Source organism: Quercus lobata, chromosome 10 (genome assembly GCF_001633185.2).
Source record: "Quercus lobata isolate SW786 chromosome 10, ValleyOak3.0 Primary Assembly, whole genome shotgun sequence".
NCBI classification, from domain to species: Eukaryota; Viridiplantae; Streptophyta; class Magnoliopsida; order Fagales; family Fagaceae; genus Quercus; species Quercus lobata.
The window spans coordinates 2,266,967-2,289,930 of NC_044913.1; the positions used below are offsets into that span (position 1 = coordinate 2,266,967).

Genomic DNA, 22,964 nt, shown 5'->3' on the forward strand with positions numbered 1-22,964 from the left:
GCTTTTAATAGCAAAGCTATGAATGCTATTTTTGATGCAGTTTCTATGGAGGAATTTAAGAGAATCTCTAATGTTGAGATGACTCATACTGCTTGGAATATCCTCCAGACTATGCATGAAGGCACAAAGGCAGTTAAAATCAATAAGTTGTAGCAATTAATTACTAAATTTAAAAGCATTAGGATATCTGATGATGAATCTTTTGATGAATTCTATGCTAAGCTTAATGACATTGTTAATTCTGCATATAATTTGGGTGAAATCTATGATCAACCTAAGATTGTTTGGAAGATTCTTAGATCTTTGATTGAGGATTTTAGACCCAAAGTGACTGCCATCACTGAAAGCAAGGATGTGGACTCCATCCCTATTGATGAGTTTGTAGGATCTCTTCAGTCTTATGAGTTGGACCTACCTAAGATCAGCAAATCCAAATCAATGGCTCTCAAGTCTATTGATGATGTTGATGCTAGTGGATTTGATGATGAGCTTTCTGTTACAGAGATTGCTTATCTTGCCAAGAACTTTAGAAATTTTCTTAGGAACAATAACAAAAGGGCAAGTGGTAAGAACACTGCTGAACCTAGAAATTTTAGGAAGAATGATCCCATTAAGGTTAATAACACTAGAAAACCTAAAGAAAAAGTAGGTCAACCTTCTAATAATACTATGACTCAACAATGTTTTGGATGTCAAGGGTATGGTCATATGAAATCTGCATGTTCAACATTCTTGAGGTCTAAGGGTAAGGGTAAGACTATGGCTGTAACCCTTAGTGATGATGAAGTTTCTGACAATGAGTCTAGTAGTGATGAGGATGGAAACTTTATTACTTTCACTGCTCTGTTGTAGTCGATGAAAGTGTTGCTGTTGAGGAGAACCCTTTTGATGGGGAACTCTCTGAGGATGCAGATTTACAAGAAGCCCACAATAAACTTTGCAAAGTTGCTATAAAGGATGCTATGAGTGTTGATTTAGGCTTAAAGAAAATTGCATCTCTTGAACTTGAAAAGAAAAATTTGTTTGTGAAACTGTTTGATGCTAATGAATTGTTGAATAATGTGAAGACTGAGAACTTGCTTTTGCTTGATAAAGTTAAGAATTTGGAACTTGAATTATTTGTTGCTAAAGAACAAACTAATAGGTCTGCAAGCTCCAAACTTGATCACACTCCAAACTTGATCACATGCTGAGAGTTCAAAAGTCTCCCTCTAACAAAACTGGTTTAGGTTTTGTAGAAAGCATCTTTGTGCTTGCACCCCATTTCACAAACTTTGTGCCTTCTTCTTCTTCTGAACCCCCTGTGAGTGAGGTTGTCAAACCCTCTATGAGTGAGGCTGTTAAATCTGTACAAGTTACACCTCCTAGGAAGATTAGAGTTGATCTTCAAGAGTCTAAACCTAGGCTCCTAACCCTCCTAAGGGCAAGTTGCATGATAAGCTTGCATGGGTTTGTCATTTTTGTGGAATGTCTGGACACATTCCTCCAAACTGTTTCAAGTTACAAGCTACTAAGCGAGCAAATAAGCCAAAAGTACTTGTGCCTCAAGTACAAGATCCTATGGTACTTATTGGTGAATTGGTAAATGTTTTAAACCTTTATTCTAATCCTGGAGTTGGAAAATCATTCTAATATAAATAAGAACACCAATGCTCGAGGTGCATCTAAAAATTTTTGGATGCAAAAGGCTCAATTTAATTGAGTCTTTCTGACATTGTCCTTGTGCTTCATCGCTCTATTCTTTGTGACCATTCTTTTTTGTTGTTCTTGTTTTCTTTGTTTTTCTAGAATTTGCATTGCATAACATTCATGTATTTCATTCTAGGTTGTTTTTGTTATTTCTTTAAAAAAAAAAAAAACAAAAAAAAAGGAAGGAAAAGGGAAGCAAAATGTGTTTTGCATTGTTTGTCTTGGATTTGAAATCAAGGTTGGCCAATTTATTTTTACATAACATGTTTATGTACCTTGTTTAGCTAGGATGAGTTTATTTATTGCACTTTACTAGTTGAAGCCTTGTAGTGCATGTTGTGTGGGAAGATGTTTATAGTTTTTGATTACATGATGATCTTGATCTTGAAGTCACATGCTTTTAATTGTCGGACTTGAACCTATTGAGAAAGGCATAAATAACCATCTTACCACTGTTTACTAGCCAATCATGAATACCTTAATGCATATCGTAAGATTTTGTGCTCGAGAAAGTGTAGCACATGTGCAAAAAGAACATAAGGTGTAGCCTCGGTTTAAATGCTAAAATTAGTGTGTACATTATTGGGCTTTAATATCTTCACAATCAAATAAAATTGATGTGTACATTATTCCGGCTATTTTTAATAAGTTTCTAATCAAATAAAATTGGTGTGTACATTTTGAGGCAAATAAAGAAATTTACATGATTGCAAGCTTGTTTTCTAGGAGATGCGGGAGTTATATGATGTAACTCTTTAGGTGATAGTCTCTGTCAACTTTATGTAATGAATTTTGTAGAAATTGTGATTGATTTCTATTTACATATCATCTCACATGTATCTCAAGCTTTTGTTGCTAGTTGTACACACTACACAAGTTACTCTTTGCTAAACTTTGTACATGTTATTGTGTGTGATTTTGTTTTCGCCAACCAAGTTCGAAAATTTCTTGAATTTTATGCAAAATGTGTTTGAAGCTTGAGAACTTAAGGAGAATTGTTTGAAAATCTTAATTTTGGGAAAATTGGGTTCAAAACAAGTGTTTTTGAAAAGCATTTCATCTCATACTTATGCATTTTATTCATAAAATACTATGCTTTGAGGAGGTTCTACATAAAATTGCTTTGTTTTTCAAAAAATTGGTTTTCCAGAATTTCGATTGATCAAACTTGTTTCTCGACCGATCGAAATTGTGATTAAAGTTTTGGTTTGGCTCTGTGTGTTTCGATCGGTGCTTGATTGCTATTGGATCAATCGAAGGTGTTTTCGATCGATCAAATCTAATTTTTGATTAATCGAAAATCGTATAGAGAGTTTTTTAAAACCTTTGTTTCTCACGTGTTCTTCACTATTCAAACCTTTTTCAAAACACTTTCTCTCTCTATTTGATCGGTCTAAGGGTCAAAGCAAGATTTTTGTGGTTTTCGACCAAATTTCTCCAAGGGTTTTTGTCATCTAAGGCCGGTAAGACCTTTATACCCCTCATTTTTCATTTATTTTCATGTTTCATGCATTTTAGGGAGAATGTCGAACCTAAGGGAAATTGGGATTTTTGATGATTGAAGCCTTTTCTCACAATTGATTAATGGGTTTTTATTGTGGGATGTTATAAAACTGTTTTTGGTGAATTAATTTGATTAATTTGTTGAATAGAAATTTTTAATTTTCCTGGGTTTGAAAGTACCCAATTTGGGGCTTTTGTTCAATTGAGCTTTAATTAATGAAATTGGCTGGTTTGAGTGATTGATTTGGTTATTATAAACTGTTATCTATCATGTATAATGATCAATTTAGTCAATTTGTTGGATTTTTGAAAATGGCTTTTCAAATTTGGGATTGTTTTTGATATAAACTCTATGCTCAAGCCAATTTTGTGAATTTAAAGTTACATTGAATTTCTTCTCACTGCATTAGAGCATGCATCATTTGCTTATACTGTTCATGCATCATATAGAATTGTTATTTCTATATTTTCTGTGCTAACTTGCAGTTTGCCCTTGGTTTTTTTTTTTTTTTTTTTTTTTTTTTTTTTTTTTTTTTTTTTTTCTCTTTTGTCTCTTTTGTGTCTATCCTTTTGATCTTTAGCATCATGCCTAGGAAGACTAGAGCTAATAGGACCTCCACTTTTCCTTCCCCCACCTTTGATCATGAGAGGTTCCTGAGTGAGAAAAACCAGGAAGCGTATGAGAAGCTTAGCCTTCGTAGGAACATTTGGGTTGAGAGAAAGGTTTTGTTAGATGAGTTAGCTGGTGAGATTAGGAGAAATTTTGAGCGTAGGGGTTGGCTTCCTCTGCTGGACATTTCTCATCCTCCTCCAGCTACCTTGCTTAGAGAGTTCTATTCGAACCTCTCTATCCACTCCAATGATGCCAACACTCTAGTGAGGAGTTGGGTACGGGGTGTAGGGTACACCATTACCCCTTCGGTAGTGGCTGATGCTCTTGAGGTGCCATTGGTCTAACATCCTGTTTATCCTTACGATGAGTCTCCACCCCTTAATGACATTATATCATTTATTACTGGTACTTTTATCTAGTGGGGTTTCGATCCTCGGATCACCTTTCACGAGTTGACCGAGACTCATTATCTTTTTTTTTTCTAGATTTCTTGCCATTTCGTCTGGCCCATCTCTCAACTGCACATCATTCCTTTGGAGAGATGTGTGTTTTTGTATGCCCTTGTTTCTGATGCTTCTATGAGCCTTCCTCATCTTTTCATTCGCTCTTGGATTGAGGTTCATAGGAGTAGTTCTACTGCTGATGCTCTCTTCTTCCCCATTTTTATTCACCGGATTTTGTTACATCTAGGTTTAGATGAGTTTCTGGCGTCTAAGCATGTTCATATTATCGCTCTTATAGGTGCGACCTTTCTTGGGCAAAGGGCTGCTCAGATGAGAGCTAGCTCTAAACGTCCTAGGGTTGAGTCTTCTAGTGTTGCACCTCCACCTCCCTCTTCTATAGGTGATGCTATGGCTAAGGAGTTTGTTGATCCTGCTGCTGCTGCTGCTATTGCTGTTCCTCCACCTTCTACTTCGGATGATTCAAACACTCGACATATGTTGGAGACTGTCATGACCGTTCAGGTGGCTCATGGTAAGCTTTTGGTGGACATGCTTGATGAGCTTTGTGTCTTGCGAGCAGATTTGGGACATTTGAGACGGTTGCCTCCGCCCCCTCCTTTTGATGATGAGTGAGTGCCTTTTGGCAATTTGTCACAAAAAGGGGGAGTACATATGTAAAGGAGTTTTTGTAGTTAGGGGGAGATTTTTTGTAGTTGTGGAGCTTTAGATTGTATCTAGGTGCTTCATCATGTATTTACATTTTTGGCTCATGATGTATTCTTTGTTTTGATTGAGTTATTCATGATAGGGGGTGATACATTGATTGTATATGTTTCTTGTTTCACATTGCTTATTGATTTATATTTATGAGGTTATTCATGTTATATGTCTTTATTTTGTGTTATGTGAAATCAAGAAGTTATTTAAGTTTTACTTGTATTTTCCACATGCGTTTATGCGTTTATTGAGTGTTTCAGGAAATATACAGGTTGATTCAGTCGTGCTGCTGTCTACACTTGCAACTGATAGATAGTAGTTAGGTTGGATTTTTTTGTGATGGGCAATATTTTTGTAATGGGCTGTTTTTTGTAAACTTTGAGCATTTTGTTTAAGTTTGTGTTTTGTCACGGATTGCCAAAGGGAGAGTTTGTTGGGTTCTAAGACTTTAGGTTTAAATGTATTAGAACTTCAATTTGTAATGTTGGCAAACCATGATCAAAACTTTTTAGTCTTTGTTTTAAACTTGCTCAAAGTGTGTTTATATATAAAGTTGGAATTGAGTGTTCTGCAGGATTTACTGTGTAAATCTGCCTGGTTCGATTGATCAAAAATTAGACTCGATCGATCAAAGCTTGTGCAGATTGTTTTTCTGCAGAATTTTCCAACTCAACCCAAGCCCGTTTGACGTGTAGGGTTTTATGTTTTGCCTTAAGTATAAAAGGGAAAACCCTAGCCACGTTTTAGTGTTGCTCCTTATACTGTGTGTGTGAATATTTTGTGAGATCAAAAGGTGGATGCCTTCACACATACTTAGGGTTTCCAAGATTCAAGATTATGTCTAGGATTTGGTGATCAATTCAGTTGCAGATTCAAGAGCTTAAAGATACACAAGTAGGGGTGCTTGTACTTGCTAGGAATCCAAGAAAGAAGTAGTCCGTGGACTCGGAGCTGTCACGTGATCGTGGTAGTAAGTTTCCTACTCAAGGTAGCAATAGGATGTTAGTGGTCTAAGTCGCTATTGTGTAAACTTCAATTCTTTCATAGTGGATTCAGTTTTACCTTGAGAATAGCTAGGTTAAATCCTCCCCAGGTTTTTTATCGGTTTGGTTTTCCTAGGTTATCATATCATTGTGTTCTTTATTTTCTGCACTTTACAATGATATGATATATTTGTGTTAACCTAGATCTGATTAATTTGACTAAGTAATCACTTGACTAATTAACTAGGTTAATCTGGTTGTGTTTTAAGGGGTTTAAAAACAAACATGTTAAATATTTGAGCCTTAAATTTCCTGGCCCCCTAATAAATTGGGGGGGGGGGGGGTGACTTCTACCACCTGCACCAGTACTAGATAGAGCAGTCAAAAATTTATTAAACTCCATATATTACGAAAAGAAGTGGGGGATTAGGGTTAAAGAGGATCAATGCTATTGACATATCTTTGGATAGCAAAGGATGAAAGACAAAATAAAAATTGATATCTTTCAAAATTTTCAAATACTAGATTACTAATTTTTAAATTTTAGGAAGGAAAAATATATTTCAACAAAAGATTTACGTAATTATTTTGCAGGAAAAAAAAAAAAAAAAAACAGTATGAAGCCTATATATAGGAATAAAAAGTTTATATTCTTTATTCCAAACTCCAAATAGAACAATTAGGTTTAAGGCATTTTAATAGTGAACGGATACGGTGGATCTTGGTTGGTATGGTATCTAGTGAACAGCTATAATTGTCAACAACCAGCAACTCATTGATCAATTATTATTATTATTTTTTTTTTTTGAGAACACGATCAATTATGTATTTGGTTATGTATCTTTTTAAGTTTTAGATCCCTGAAAAACACAATATGTTTAACCTAATTTATTAGCTAAGTTGTTATTTAGGTTACTTATTCAGATATAGGTTAAACATTCATCATAATCAACATGCACAACGAAAAACTAAATAACACATCTAATTTTTAGTGAAATGATATGGTCGATCTTGGTTGGTATAGTATAACTGTCAACAACCAACAACTGATCTAATTTGGTGTGATGACTTCCAACAACATTATGTACTTCATGCCCAGGTATTTATTTAATATATCAAAATGATATTTTAATTTTGAGCTGAAAATTTATCCCAAGAAAAGGAAAACAAATTCTGCTCTGAACATAATAATAAATCTCTTTATATAGTACACTATAGTTTTTATTTGCACAAATAATAATAAAGCCTTCCAATTAATCTAAATCATAGCGAGCTCTCCATTAATTCTGCTTAGAATTTATTGGCTTAATAAAACACTAATGTTTCAGCTAGCGGTCCTAGTTTTGACGAGTGCGTGGGCGATTCACTAACATTGAGTGCAAACACCACTCAAAAACTTCAGGACATAAGACCCTCATCCAGAATCCCACCCTCACCCAAGATGGCTTAGTCAAGTACATGTCTCCTTTGCAAGTGCTGTCCACAATTGCTTTGGCACACCTCTCTGTTGACTCAACTGGCATCCATGGCATTTCAATCTAAGCAAATATCACCATTCAGAAATGAAATAAAAAAAAAAAAAAAATCATTTTTGTTTTGAGAGACTAGAAGTTACATAATGGCTAAGTTATGAGTAGAAATTACATATAAGTTCTTCCCTCTTTATGCAACCCAAAAAAAAAGAAAAAAAAAGAAAAGCTATGTTAAAAAATTATAAATTTTATTACGTAAGTCTTATAAAAAAAGTTATTAAGATATTTACTATAATATTATTTAAATGGTATCGATCATATTCATCGTCATGTTCATTTATCAGAATTTTAAAGAAAATTTGTAATTTTTAGCATTTTCCATTATATGTAGTAGGGACTAGGGATTATTACAAGGTATGGTTCTCGGTCAATATATAGGACTATGTAAAGTTTTGTACCCAGGCTGTAGGGTCCTATATATATATAAAGGGCAATATTTAGATACAGTTCCTTAGATACAATTCCTTAGGTACTTCTTTTAAATTACTTCCACCTGTCTAATTTAATGACTCCACTAACTGATGTTAAAACACAATCTCCTTTGTTTTCTCTTAGCCCGAGAGAAAATCTGAGAGCTTCAAATTTCTCACCCAATAACCAGATTCCTTCCTTCCTCCATTTTATTTGATGTTTCAATATTTATCAATTACCAAAAAAAAAATTGGGAAAAAAAAAACTAGTTTGAAGTTAAGTGTTGATGTTAACGTTGAAATCCAATTCATATTCACCCAAACAAAACCATCGCAAACCCATCGGTGTCAAGATTTGGCTTTGAAAGAAAATCAAAAGCACTAAGAAATCTTTTTTTCCCCTACTTGTTAGGCACTCCCCTGTAGATCTGTAGACTCACTTACCCCATCTAGAAAAATGAAATTAGGTAGTGCATCCCTTGAATGCATGTGCCTTTGGTCATTGGAAATTTCCATAGATTGATCATCTTTAGCCATATGGTGTGAGAGTCTAAGAGATTTGATGGATAGGTTTCTAGTGGGCCAAGAAAAGAAAAAGAAAAAAAAAAGGGGAAGAAAGAAACAAAATGAGATGGTGTTAACAGACGTTAGCTAAGTTATTAAACTATACAAGTGGCAACAATTTAAAAGGGGTACCTAAGGAACTGTATCTAAGGTACTGTATTTAAGTTTTGCCCATATATAAATGAGATTACTAGAGGTCAAGCTGTGGTGTGATGGCAAGTGCCTTACACCCAAAGTAACGAGTTTGAGTTTCGGAATCAGTCTCTCTAATTAAAACAATAATTGAAGGTAAAGCTGCTTTTCATGATATCTTTTAAACCTTACAAAAAGTGAGAGTTTTGTAAACTAAATATGACATTTTTTATATGGTTGAAGTTATATTTAACCCGTGATCTACTGCACAAGATTTAAATTCAATGTACTCTGCTGATTGGACAAGACATGTTACTGACAAAATGGTGTCTTGCCAGAATTGGGTGAAAATAGATGGTTTGGATTTTATAAAATGTAGAAGATTAAATAATTTAAATGCAACTTAAAGTCTGAAACAGGATTGGTAAAGGTTTAATTTTCAAGTTTCGTTTCTTTTAATTCTCAATATACCTTTGGTAAAAATTGGCCTTGCGTCATTTCTGACTCAATTGCTCCGGGAGTTACAATGGTTATCCCAATATCTGGACCAAACTCAGCTCTCAGTGACTCAAAAAAGCATATTTGGGCTGCCTTGCTTGCCTGAAGACATCATTGATTCATAAGTAAAAGAAAATCTCAAAGTGAACAACTAGTAAGGCATGCCAAGGAGGTTTTGTACGTAGTTCTTACATTGTAGAAGCTTAATCTCGGAGTACTGAGCCATGCTGCAGATGAAGAAATTACAACAATCTTTCCTTTGCTTTTTCTTAGGTGTGGAATTGCATAATGGGTGCTGTACACTGAACCCCAGAAATTTATGTCCTAAATTACATAAAATTGGAGTTTGTTAACGCAAGTTTGAAACTCAAAACTTAACAAAATATTGGGATTATATATTATAGACTTGAATGAAAAATAAGCACTGAAGAACGATTAATATGCTAGATTTTTTTTCTTCATTATAATCCAATATAGTTACAGAGAAAGTGGGGCAAGACATGTTGGTATTATTACCATAATGGAAGCAATGTCGGAGGAATCTTCAAAAAGGTCCACTCTTACTACTCCAGCGTTGTTCACCAAATGATCCACTGTTGAATAAACTAATCACAAATTGAAATTGTACATTCCAAAATATTTCCACAAATAGTAGGTGTTAGGTTCTAAAAGTTTAGAACAATTGACAAATCGTGAATACAAACTTATCTAAATATAGATCTTAGAGTCTATAGGTATTATTAGACAATACTCAAGGTGATACAAGTCAAGATTCAAGAATATACAAGCTGCATAAAGAAGAGTTCAGAAACTACTTGGTTCGATCAATCGAAAGACAGGCTCGACCAATCGAAACACATATCTGCAGAATTCTATTTCAGCCCAAACTCTACTTAAACATATTGGGTTTCAAGTAAAACACTACTAGTATATAAAGGAAACCCTAAGTACGTTTTTATAAGACTTTTCAGAGAGAGAAGAGTGTGCCTCTTTTGTAAATCTAGGGTACTTGTACCTAAAAAGCTCTCTCATGTCTTCTACCGGCGTTATTCCTTAAAGAATCTCAAGATCTGGTATTGTAAAAGTTGCTACCTTCTCTAGTCATCAAAGATGCTGATGATCTAAACCTTCAATGGTGGTCTTGGAGTGACAAATAGGAGAGTTTGTATTTTTTTTTTAATCACAAGTGTGGGTGGTTGTGTTGCAAAGGCCTAATAGAAAAGGAGTTCATGGATTCGGAGCTTGTACGTGGTTGTGTCAGTAAGTTCTGAATGCGATAGCAATAGGATGTTAGTGATCTAAGTCTTATTGTAAACTTCGATTCTCTATAGTGGATTTGCTTTTTACCTTGAGGATAGCTAGGTTAAATCCTCCCTTGGTTTTTTACCAATTTGATTTTCCTGGGTGATCATATCATTATATTCTTTATTTTCCGCTGCTTTACATGATATGAATTTATTGTTTTAACCTAGATCTAAATAATAAACCTGAGTATTTACTTAGTTAATTAATTAGGTTAAACAATCTAGTTTATAGGGATCTAAAACCTAACAAGTGATATTAGAGCAGGTTAGCTCTTGATTTAGATTGTTATACCTAGAGTTGATCCTTGATCCCTGTTATCATGGATAATTTTAAGTGCCTTACTATTTTATATTGTGATGTTTTGAATAAAAAGGACACTATTGTTTTAGTTGATCTTTTTGAGGCTTGTGAAAAGAATTTGCAGGATTTCAGTCTTTTTTAAAAGATTGGTGTAATCCCTCAAATACACTTTGCTTCTCATGGATTTTCACCTACAAAGCCGAAGACTCATGCTATATGGCTGGGAAAAGACTTGCTAAGGTGAGTATTGTTTACTTGTCCCTGATTTAATTCTTTCAATTATTTGTGGACATGTTTACTTTTAGTTTTTTGTTGTTTTATTTTCTTAGGTTGTTTTGATTATTCAAAAATCCAAAAACATTGAAAATTTTCAAAAAGACAAAAATATTTTATTTTGTGTCTTGTTTTATTTGTTTTGAGGATTACATGAGTTATAATATCTCTCTCATGATTTAGAACATGTTTGACATTGTGGAGAAACTTGAATAGTATGTGTTATATAAATGCTAAGCTATTTCTGATTTTGTGTGAGTATGTACTAGTTTGTACATGTACTCAAGGGTTAATTAAGAAATTGATATTTCTTGTTTGTGTACCCTCTATAGCTTAGTTAAGCCCTGTCATGCATTGCATTTGCATTTTTAATCATTTGGCATAATATGTGCTTTTATTTTTTATCATAAATTTTTTTGAAAATCCAAAAGATTTTGTTTTTGTTTTGTATTACATATCTTGGATTTATAGTTGAGGTTGGCCATATTAATTTTTACATAACATGCTTGTGTACTTTGGTTAGTTTGGATGAGCTTATTTTTTCTGCACTTTGCTAGTTTTAGCTATGTAGTGCATGTTGTGTGGGAGTTGTTTATAGTTTTGATCACATGATCTTGACTTTGAAGTCACATGCTTTTGATTGTAAAGACTAAAAAAATCCTAAGAGAAAGGCATAAATAATCATCTCACCACTGTTTACTAGTCAATCATGAATACCTTAGTGCATATCATAAGATTTTGTACTTGAAAAAGTGTAGCACATGCACAAAAAGAAAATAAGGTGTAGCATTGGAATAAAAAATTATAATAAAAATGGTGTGTACTGTTAGGACATATGTGATTTAATGTTAGGAACATATGTCAACATTTTATTTAATTGGCTAATCATTTGACAAAACATACTTTACTTGTAATTGGGTAGATTTAGGATGTGTTTAATGCAGGATTTTAAACAGCTAGCATCTATTAAGGTTTAAAAACTGTTGAACCCCGTGGCTCAACAGCTAGCTCGATAGTTGGCTATCTATTGAGGTTTATGAAGTTTAGTTTTTCAAGCTGATTTTCATCCAATCCGTGAATGTATGTTTGAACTTTCTTTTCTCACAACCCTAAACATATATAAGGATTATTTTGAGGGCCGTAAAAGGTGACACAAGTTGCACAAGAGCATAATTCCACAAGTGTGAAGAAGAGTGTGACCGGAAACCTAGTTTGCCCTAGTTCTTCTTGCTCTTGAAGAAGCTACTGTGTTTTGTACACCATAGGGTTTTGTGACCAAGCAACTTCATGATCTTCATCGTGTGATGAACAGAAGAACTTTGCAGCCAACATTCTTCTCAAGTTGGTGATCAAGTCGCGTATTGGGATTCGCGCAATTGGTTAGTCACGTACTGAGAGCCGTGCATTGAAAGGAGAGATTGTCACTACAAAACAAGTCTAATTGGGTATTGGGATAAGGGTTCAATTGTAGGTTGGTATAAGGTATTGAGATTCCTTTACTTGTAATCGCTTGTTTTGATAATAGTGGATTCTTTGGTGATTTGTTTGTGCTACCACATAGATCGCATGTTAATTTGATTAATTAATAAACTTGGCTAATTAATCAATTAATTTATCACAAAGGGTCAATACGTTTTTGGCCTATCAAATGGTATCAGAGCAGGCACACTCTGATTAGGGTTAATCTTTGCTGTGTGATCCATTGACCCTTGTTTGTCATGGATAGAGGATAGTCTCTTATTATACCTCATTTATTTGATGGCACTAACTATGCATACTAGAAAGTACACATGAGAGCTTTCTTGCAGTCATTAGATGAAAATGTGTGGCAAGCCGTGGAGATAGGTTGGACCAAGCTTACAGAAGCGTCGGCCGATTGGGATGATGCTAAGATCAAGGCAGCAAACTTCAACAACAGGGCATTGAATGTTCTATTCAATGCAGTCACAAATGAGGAATTCAAGAAAATATCCTCCATTGAAACTGCTAAGGAAGCATGGACCATTTTCTAGACAACTTATGAAGTAACTAAGTCTGTCAAGGATTCAAAGTTTCAGAGGCTCACTACAAGCTTTGAAGAGATCAAGATGGAGAAGGATGAGACATTTGATGAGTTCTATGCTAAGCTCAAGAACATAGTAAACTCAACATTTAATCTTGGGGAAACCATCCCTGAACCCAAGATTGTGAGAAAGGTGCTCAGATCTCTACCCAAGAGATTCCATGCCAAGATCATTGCCATTGAGGAATCAAAGGACATTGAAAAAATTCCTTTGACTAAGCTGGTTGGAAATCTGCAGACCTATGAGTTAGGTTTGACAAGGATAGGGAAATCAAGCAAGAGCAAGAGCAAAAGCTTGGCTTTAAAAGTCAAGAGAAGTGACACTGATGAGTCTTCTGATGATGAAGATTTTAAGATGAAGTTCTACATCACCAGACAATTCAAGAAGTTTATGAAGAATGTCAATGCAAAGGGCTTCAACAAGGACCATAGACAATAGAGTTCTTCTTAGTTTAAGAGCCAAGACAAAGAGAAGAAGGATGCTAGGGATGGTGGTCAGTACATTATTCCCTCAGGACCAAAGTGCTATGAGTGTCAAGGTTTCGGTCACATGAAATAAGAGTGCCCTACTTATCTCAAGACCATTGGAAAAAGCAAGGCGCTTGCTGCTACCTTGAGCGACACTGAGCCTGAGAATGACTCCGATAATGAGGATGATGAAATCCTAAATGCCTTTATTGCCACCGTAAATCCTACTAAAGTGATTGTTGAAGATGTGGATGAAGAGGAAGAATTGGTGGAGTCTAAGTTTGAGAAGATGGATGAACAAGATGACATCCACACAGCCTATGCAAATTTATACAAGGTATCAGAAAAGTATGCGAAGTTGTATAGGTTGGCCACCAAAAAGCTTAGTGATGTGGAGCTTGAGCGAGAAGAAATCTCTACAAAGTTTGATGAAGCTAATCAAACTATTGGAGCACTAAGATTTGAGAATAATTTCTAAGATCAAGAAGCTTAAGGCAGAACTGTTCCAAGTCAGAGCTCAATTGGAAAGGACTTCAAGCGCTAAGCTCGATGAGATGCTAAATTTTTAGAAATTGGCTTCCGATCGAACTGGTTTAGGATATGATTTCTCTTCTCCTAGTATTGCTTCTACTAGTATTACTGTTTTTGTTCCTCCTGCTAATAATATTAAAACTGAGAACAATGATGTTAAAAATGAATTAGCAAGTGAGAACACAGATAAGGATAAATCTATCTTAGAAGTACCCCCTAAACTTGATAACGAAGAGATTAAGAACCCTAAGGCTAAGAAGGAAAACTCTCAAAAGCCAAAACAGAAAAAGTAGCATTTCTATCATCGCTGTGGCATAGCTGGACATACTCGACCTAATTGCTATAAGTGGTTAGCCACTCAAAAGAGCAACAACATGATTGTGTCAGGAGACCAAAATCAGTTTCCATCCTCTTTTGCTCCTCTTGGAGATCTTCTCAAAGCCATTATGTTCCTTTTGAACTTGAACGGTTTAAATCTTCCCCCTCACCACCAAATCAAGGGTTCATTAAACGAAAAGGTTCTTCCAAGGTGTGGAAGGAAAAGGGCTCCAAGTGATTCTATCGCTTATTCTCTCTCTCCCCTTCGTATTTGTGTTTTGCATTACTTGTGTGTTTTGCTTTATTGTTTTGAGCTAGTCTAGGTTTATGCATTGCTTTGTTTAATTTGTTTTTGTTTGTTTTCTTTTCAGTTTTGGTTTATTTTGTTTTTCAACCAAAAAAAAAAAAGAAAAAAAGAAAAATACAAAAACAGTGTGTGTTTGTGTACATTGGTACTTGTGTACCTTGGATGGCCATTGAAACAAAGTTTTCTAAACTTTGTATCTTTTGTAGCTTAGATGAGCATCTCTGTGCACAACTAAGCAAGTGAGTTTTGTGGCTCGGGTTTGTGATGAGTAAGATTAAGTGGTCTCTTGTACTTAACACTCTTATCACTCTTTTTGACGGGAAGGACTAGAAAATCCTAAGATAAAGGCATAAATAACCATCTCACCACTGTTGCCAGCCAATTATGAAATGACATCTGTATGTTTCAGCATAGCAAAAGTGCAATGTCAAAAGCTTAACATCATTGGGTATTTCTTTTCTCTCTCCTATATGCCTATGTATGATATGCTTATTAAAATAAAAATATGCAAAGAAAATAAAAGCAAAAATAATAAATATGCTTTATGTATGATTGCAAGCGTGTATTCTAGGAGATGTGAGAGTTATAGGATGTACCTCGAAGATGATAGTCCCCATCAAACAGTTATGATTGTGTGTGAGTTAAAGTTATTTTCTCATATCGCAAATCGTCATAACATGTAGACACTTATGCAATCTTGCGATATTTTTCACACACAAAAACGCAATATTCTTTACTATTCTTGATACATGTGCAAGTACAATGTGATTTGGCCATCATAAGGAATACTTTTGTTAATGTGTGCTCACTAAACTGTCTTAACTTGTTTTTAAAATATAAAATTGGTTAGAGTTGTTTAGTGTGTGTGTGTTTTGGGATCTATGTGCTTAACATTTTTCTTGTTAAGAGATGTTTTTGAGAGGTTAAAATATTGTTTGGATCCTTGGTTGAATTGCATGTTTGATTGCATTCATGTCTGTGTTTTTCTCTTCTTGAAAAACTGTTTTTAAGTAATCTTGACAGCTCCTCGACTCCTCTTGACACTTGGCTTATCTATCGAGCTCTTCAGCTTCTTTTTATCACAATCTCGATAGCTTCTCAATAGCTCGTCAATCCATCGAGAAAGTTTCTGTCTCCTTGATAGCTGCTCGATAGCTCCTCGATTCATCGAGCTTGTTTTTGCTGTGGACACCTCTGGATAGCTACTCGATAGCTGTATCTCTTCATGCCTTTAAAGCTCGACATCTCTTGATCTGTCGAGAATTATGAGACTTCTATTTATATGCGCTTCGTGATTTCTCTCTCATTTCTCTTCGATCTCTCTCGATAGACAGACTTCTCTCTCACTCCTAAACTCTTCTCACTCAACCTCTTCATCTTCCCTACTCATTTCATTGCATATTTCACAGGTATAATCTCTTTTCAAGCCTTTAATCATACATTTCATGCATTCTGACCTAGATTTTGGGATTTGTTGAAAAATTTGGGGTTTTTCAAAATCAAAGAGGTTTTTGCAAAATTTTTGGGATGGGCTTTGTGAAAATTTTTCATGCATGATAGTTGTGTGTTTACTTTGTTGAACTGATTGTGTGCTAGTAGGATTGGATTGGGCTAAGCCCATACTGTTTTTACTATTGCATATCACATGCTCATGCATTTTCATGCATACGTACCTTACATTCTCTATATTCTTATATATTGATTGTATTTGGTGCTTTTCTGCGTGTTTCTCTCTCCCTCTCTTTCTCTCTTGTTTACATTAGTTGCGTCATGGCACCTAAATGTAAATCTACTCCGTCTCGGAACCCTCTTCATTTCGGGGCATCCACTTCTTCTAACCCTACTCCCTCTTCCGTCCAGTTCTATGATGAGAAGGCCAATTTGGACTTCTTTGAGAACTTTTCCAGACGAGGCATTCATTCAGAACGCCAAGTCATTTTGTCGGACTTCTCCGACACTAATCTACCCACTGTCATTCACAATAGGGGTTAGGAGTCACTGTGTGATGTCTCGGTCACTTGTTCATTCATGCTTATCTAGGAGTTCTACTCCAACATGCATGGATTTGATTATTTAGTACCTTTCTTTGTTACTCGCGTTCGAGGTACGTGCATTGTGGTCACATCGGATATTGTATTCGACATGCTCCATGTCCCCAGGGTAGCGCATCCTAACTACCCTAGTTGTGAGCGTCTTAAGACTGTGTCTAAAGATGAGCTTATGTCAGCTTTTTGTAAGCATCCTTCTGATTGGGGTGATCATCAGTTCACTCCTTGTTTGGCTTTTGCTAAAGGTTCTCATTTTCTTAACATGGTTATGACTTTTGTTTTGTATCCTCTTTATCACTATAACTCTATTACCGAGCCCCGTGCTTGATTTTTGCTTTCTCTTTTAGAGCATCTTACTATAGATTTTCCCTCTCATTTTATTCTTTCTATCATAGATGTATATAGGGATACGACGACCCATGATAAGCTCAATTTCCTTTCGGTTATCATGAGGATTTTACACCATTGTTGATATATATACATTTGAGGTTGTTATTACAGTTCTTTCACCTATCTTTACATGTGTTGTTTCTTTTCCTTCTTTATACACATATTTCTTATTTATTGTATGCAATCTATTATTTCTGTTTCACACTAAGATGCTGTGATGAGTTTTGTTTAAAGTGTTTCAGAAATACAGGTTGTCAAAGTCTACTTGCCATGAACTCTCTTCTTGCAAAATTTTTCAAGAGTTTGTGTTAGGATAGATTTTAATGTATTCAACAAGAGAATATGAGTTGAGTGATTTATGACTTCTCTCATATGTTCATTTGTTTGTTGTGGTTTTGTCACGAATTGCCAAAGGGGGAGATTCTTAGGACATATATAATTTAATGTTAGGAATATATGTCAACATTTTATGTAATTGGCTAATCCTTTGACAAAATGCACTTTACTTGTAATTGGGTAGATTTAGAATGTGTTTAATACTTTAAGAAATAAGGTTTCAAGTTTAAGTGTTAAAGCCATGCAAGTCTGTCCAAGAATAAATTGAGAAAGTGCAGGATTTTAAAGCTTGACAGCTATTGAGGTTTAAAAGCTGTTGAAGCCCGTGGCTCGACAGCTAGCTCGATAGATTGCTATTTATCGAGGTTTATGAAATTCAATTTTTCAAGCTGATTTTCATCCAATCCGTGAATGCATGTTTGGGATTTCTTTTCTCACAACCCTAAACATATATAAAGATTATTTTGAGAGCCGTAAAAGGTGACACAAGTTGCACAAGAGCACAATTCCACAAGTGTGAAGAAGAGTGACCAGAAACCTAGTTTGCCCTAGTTCTTCTTTCTCTTGAAGAAGCTGCTATGTTTTGTACACCATAGGGTTTTGTGACCAAGCAACTTAATGATCTTCATCATGTGATGAACAGAAGAACTTTGCAGCCAACATCTTTCTCAAGTTGGTGATCAAGTCGCGTACTGGTATCCGCGTAATTGGTTAGTCACGTACTGATAGCCGTGCATTGAAAGGAGAGATTGTCACTACAGAATAAGTCTAATTGAGTATTGGGGTAAGGGTTTAACTGTAGGTTGGTATAAGGTACTGAAATTCCTTTACTTGTAACCACTTGTATTGATAATAGTGGATTTTTGGGAGTGGTGACCTTAAAATCACTCGGTGGGGTTTTTGCCATGTAGGTTTTCCCTATTGGTAAACAAATCACCGTGTCAATTTAATTTCCGTTGCATACTTAGTTTAATTGGTGATTTGTTTGTGCTACCACGTACATCGCATGTTAATTTGATTAATTAATAAACTTGGCTAATTAATCAATTAATTCATTATAAGGAGTCAATACATTTTTGGCCTATCATGTACATTATAAGGCTAAAAAAAGAAAAATACATGATTGCAAACTTGTTTTCTAGGAGATGTGGAAGTTATAGGATGCAACTCTTTAGGTGATAGTTACTTTCAAACTTATGTGATGAATAATATAGAAATTGTGATTGATTACTATCTACTTATTACCTCACATGTATCTCATGCCTTTACTAGTTGCACACCCTTCACAAGTTATTTTTTGCTAAACTTAGTATACGAAATTGTGTGTGAATTTGGTTTGGCCATCCAAGATTATGTTTTTTATGGTGTTTGATACAAAATATGGTTAAGAGTTGGCAAAAATTGTGTTTTTGATGATTAAAAACCGTGTTTTGAAGTTCTGGGTTGAAAAATCTTATTTTTGAAAAACATTTAAACTCATTCTCATGCATTTCATTCATGAAATTCCTTGGTTTGAGTAGTTTTTGCATAATCTTCTGCAATTTTTCAAAAAATTCAGTTTTCCAGAATTTCGATCGATTGAGTGTGATTTTTGATCAATCGAAAATTTCCAAAATTTTCAAGTCTAGCTTCTGCCTGACTCGATTGGTATTCGATCGATCGAAACTGAAAATTTTTCAGTTTTTAAGTATTTAACCAATTTTTTTTATGCATCATTTATGTTTAGGATTCACATGCATTGCATTTTTTTTATCCATCTTACAGTTTTGCAGTCATATCTCTCATTATTTTCACACATAACATGCATACACTTTGCTATATTGGGTACTCAACTTGATCTAAAAATTGATTAATTAATTTTTGAGTTATGTACTTTTTCTTTTATGCTATTTTTATGTGTGAATTGTAGAAAATATTTTTCTTAAGAGACATGATGGATAATCAATGTGCAAATATTTTCTCTACTCATGCAACTGTTTATGAGTCACATATTGTCAAGTTTGCATTTATTGAAAGAGAGAATATTTGTGTTCATGTGTAACCTCATTTTTTTTTTTTAAAAGTTAGGTTTGTGTGTTTTTAATTTTCCCCACCTTCTAAATTTTCCCCAAAACTGTTTTCCCCAAAACTGTTTTTATCAAAACTTATTTTGTTTTTCCTATTTTTATAGGGGGAGAAACTTGTTTTTAACCTTTGTTGTTCTTAGGGGGAGTTGTTTCCTTGATTCTCTATTTCCTCTTATCCTTTGTTGTGTATGTTTTTCTGTTTACTCTTTGATTGGGTTGTCTTTGTCAATACGTGACAAAAAAGGGGAGAAACAGATGAAATTTGGAAAAGGTTTTTAAAATGTTTTGTTTAGGGGGAGTTGAAATTGTTTTTAAAGGGAGAGAATATAAAACTTTTTGATGTATCTAACTTAGTGGGAGAGTTAGAATTTACTCTTGTTTTTTATATTGTGTTTTATATTATTGTTTATATGTCTTTCTTTCCACACATACGGTGATGAATTCTTTTGAGTATTTCAAGAAAGACAAGTACATTCTGATCAAGACCTTCTACCTCTTATTGCAACTTCTAGGTTAGGAGTCTTAGATTGGGATTTGTAATGTAATTGGGCAATTTATTGTATTGGGTTGTTCTTGTATTTGAGCATTTCATTTTGTATGTAAGTTTTGTCACGAATTGCCAAAGGGGGAGATTGTTAGGTTCTAAAAGTTTAGAACAATTGGCAAATCGTGAACATAAACTTGTTTAGATATAGATCTTAGAGTCTATAGGAATTATTAGACAATGCTTAAGGTGTACATGTCAAGATTCAAGAATATACAAGTTGCAGAAAGAAGAGTTCATAAACTGCTTGGTTCGATTGATCGAAAGATAGGCTTGACCGATGGAAACACCTATTTATAGAATTCTATTTCAGCCCAAACTCTACTTAAACTTATTGGATTTCAAGTAAAACACTACTAGTATATAAAGGAAACCCTAAGTAAGTTTTTTAAGACTTTTCAGAGAGAGAAGAGTGTGCCTCTTTTGTAGATCTATGATTTTGTACCCAAAAAACTCTTTCATGTCTTCTACCGGTGTTATTCCTTAAAGAATTTCAAGATCCGGAATTGTAGAAGTTGCTACCTTCTCTAGTCATCAAAGGTGTTGATGATCTAAACCTTCAAGGGTGGTCTTGGAGTCACAAACAGAAGAGTTTGTGTTTGTGTTTTTTATTTTTATTTTTATTTTTTATCACAAGTGTGGGTGCTTGTGTTGCAAAGGCCTAATAGAGAAGGAGTCCGTGGATTTGGAGCTTGCACGTGGTCGTCTCAGTAAGTTTTACATGTAGCAATAGGATATTAGTGGTCTAAGTCTTATTGTAAACTTTGATTCTCTACAGTGGATTTGCTTTTTACCTTGAGGATAGCTAGGTTAAATCATCCCCAGGTTTTTTATCCTTTTGGTTTTCCTGGGTGATCATATCATTATGTTCTTTATTTTCCGTTACTTTACATGATATGACTTTATTGTTTTAACCTAGATCTGAATAATAAACCTAAGTATTCACTTGGTTAATTAATTAGGTTAAACAATCTAGTTTACAGGAATCTAAAACCTAACAATAGGAATATCATTTTTTTCACAACTTATACTTCCAAAATATTTATTGTTCCAGAAAAGCATAGTAAAACAAATTAATCCAAAGCTCAAACACATGATACACTTACATCGCCCAAAGTGGTTCATTGTCTCATCAATAAAATGCTTACATTCTTCATCCTTGGAAACATCTGCACGTATCACAATAACCTCTGGAGATCCTAGTTCTCGTGATTTATTTGCGACTATTCGAAGACGATTCTCTCTTCTTGCAACAAGGGCTAAAATAGCACCTCTCCTAGCATACTCATAAGCAATATGCTACAAATTCACATAATAATTTAGTAAATTAACTATTGTTTTGAGATTTTGGTATCCACTATGATTATAACTACTTATTTTCATATGTAATAATATCCACAATTCTCTTGTGAATATAATTAAAATGTTGAAACTAAAACATTTAGAAATGAGCATTTCTAAGAGCCCGAATTATATAATATCAATACATAATATAAAAGGCAGTTAATATCTACCAAGATTGAGAGGTGTGACATTGACAATTTGCTACAAACCTCGCCAATTCCTGAAGATGCTCCAGTGATGATTACAACTTTGTTAGCCACGTTCTCACTACATATATATCTTTTTAAGGAAAAAAGATATTTGAGAAAAAGAAACGGTGGTAATAAGAAAAGGATGGCAATCAAAGTTAATGGAAGGAGTACAATGTTCAATAACTTTTGAAGCAAATCCATAACTTTTAGAGAGAGAGAGAGAGAGAGAGAGAGAGAGAGAGAGAGAGAGAGAGAGAGAGGAATTGAAGATATGATAATAAGTCTACAGATCTATAGTACGAGGGAAAAACACCTTCCAGAAATAGGTGACCTTGAACCAAGTTGGCTCTGTCAAATACCTGTCTCCCTTGCAAGCACTATTCACTATTGCCTTTGCACACCCTCGTACTGTCCTAACAGGTATCGTGCTTACTTATACCTATTCATAGAGCATATCCACTTAATCAGATGGCATGGTATAGATAAAGCATTGAGCAAATCTAGAAACCTAAAACTACATCAATATTTGGGTTAGGTTCAGTATATTCCTAGTGTAATTTTTGTCAATATTACATTATTTTAAATGATGATTTTTGAAAATTACAATATTGGGTTACATTGCTTTCTATACTCTTAATGTAACAAAATATTAAGATGATCAAGAATCAATTACTCTTTCATCCATAAATTCAATTTTCAATTTTTTTTAATATTTTAAAATTATACATAACATATGTAAGGACACGTTTTGCAGTCCAAGCCCAAAGTGTATGAGATCTTGGCCCAATGAGCTCAGTACAATAAATTTGTAGAGAGTGGGTCAAAGAACTAAGCCCTAATAAATTTGACAATGGCTAGTATGGATTTAACAGATAATCAAACAAGAGCAAAGAAAATAAAGCTGAATGAATTCACTGTTCGAGTAGGTATTTTGTCATACAAATCAATAACAGTTGGGTATAAGTATAATTTTGATTGCTACAATATTCTTTCTCTATTTTTCCGTTCCCTTCCTCATGGGAGGTCTCTTACATTATATAGCTCCCTCTGAACCATCTTGATCCTACACTTGTTGATCATTTGAGCCTTTATTTGAGTACCTGTCCCATCAGACACCTTCTTTGGCTTTCTGTGAGTTGTGATTACCAAGGCAGTATTGTTCAGGGGTCTTCTCCACATAAATGCTGCCAGAAGAGTAGTTGTAGTGCATTTAATACGATGGTAACAGCTTTCCCATCACCCTGGTACATTTATGATGCACGTCCCTATCATTGGAGCTTCTTGGAAGGTCACCTTAATTATCAGGATATATACTGGAGTTGTTCCCAGTTTATCCGAGGAGATGTTCCTCTTTGGACCACCTTCCACTCATTCTCTACTTATGAAGCTTTAGACTG

At 34.6% G+C, this 22,964-nt stretch overlaps 1 protein-coding gene across 1 annotated transcript; it reads right to left on the reverse strand.

The window, feature by feature from the left end:
* Window positions 1-7,284: 7,284 nt before the first annotated feature.
* On the reverse strand, window positions 7,285-21,821 carry LOC115962773 (11-beta-hydroxysteroid dehydrogenase 1B-like). Its single transcript, XM_031081647.1, has 6 exons — window positions 21,586-21,821; window positions 21,139-21,331; window positions 9,601-9,677; window positions 9,277-9,408; window positions 9,058-9,186; window positions 7,285-7,486 (listed from the first exon to the last, which is right to left on the reverse strand). The coding sequence occupies exons 1-6, from the start codon at window positions 21,766-21,768 to the stop codon at window positions 7,286-7,288; spliced, it is 915 nt and encodes a 304-aa protein (XP_030937507.1). The 5' UTR covers window positions 21,769-21,821; the 3' UTR covers window position 7,285.
* Between the last annotated feature and the right edge of the window lie 1,143 nt (window positions 21,822-22,964).

Bases quoted from the DNA above. Each gene is read 5' to 3' on its own strand.
- LOC115962773 (XM_031081647.1), bottom strand. From the start codon at position 21,768: ATGGATTTGCTTCAAAAGTTATTGAACATTGTACTCCTTCCATTAACT. The intron at 9,678-21,138 runs GTAAGTGTATCA...TTTATTCAACAG, and splicing joins AATGAACCACTTTGGGCGAT to TGGATCATTTGGTGAACAAC. The intron at 9,409-9,600 runs GTAATAATACCA...TATGTAATTTAG, and splicing joins CCGACATTGCTTCCATTATG to GACATAAATTTCTGGGGTTC.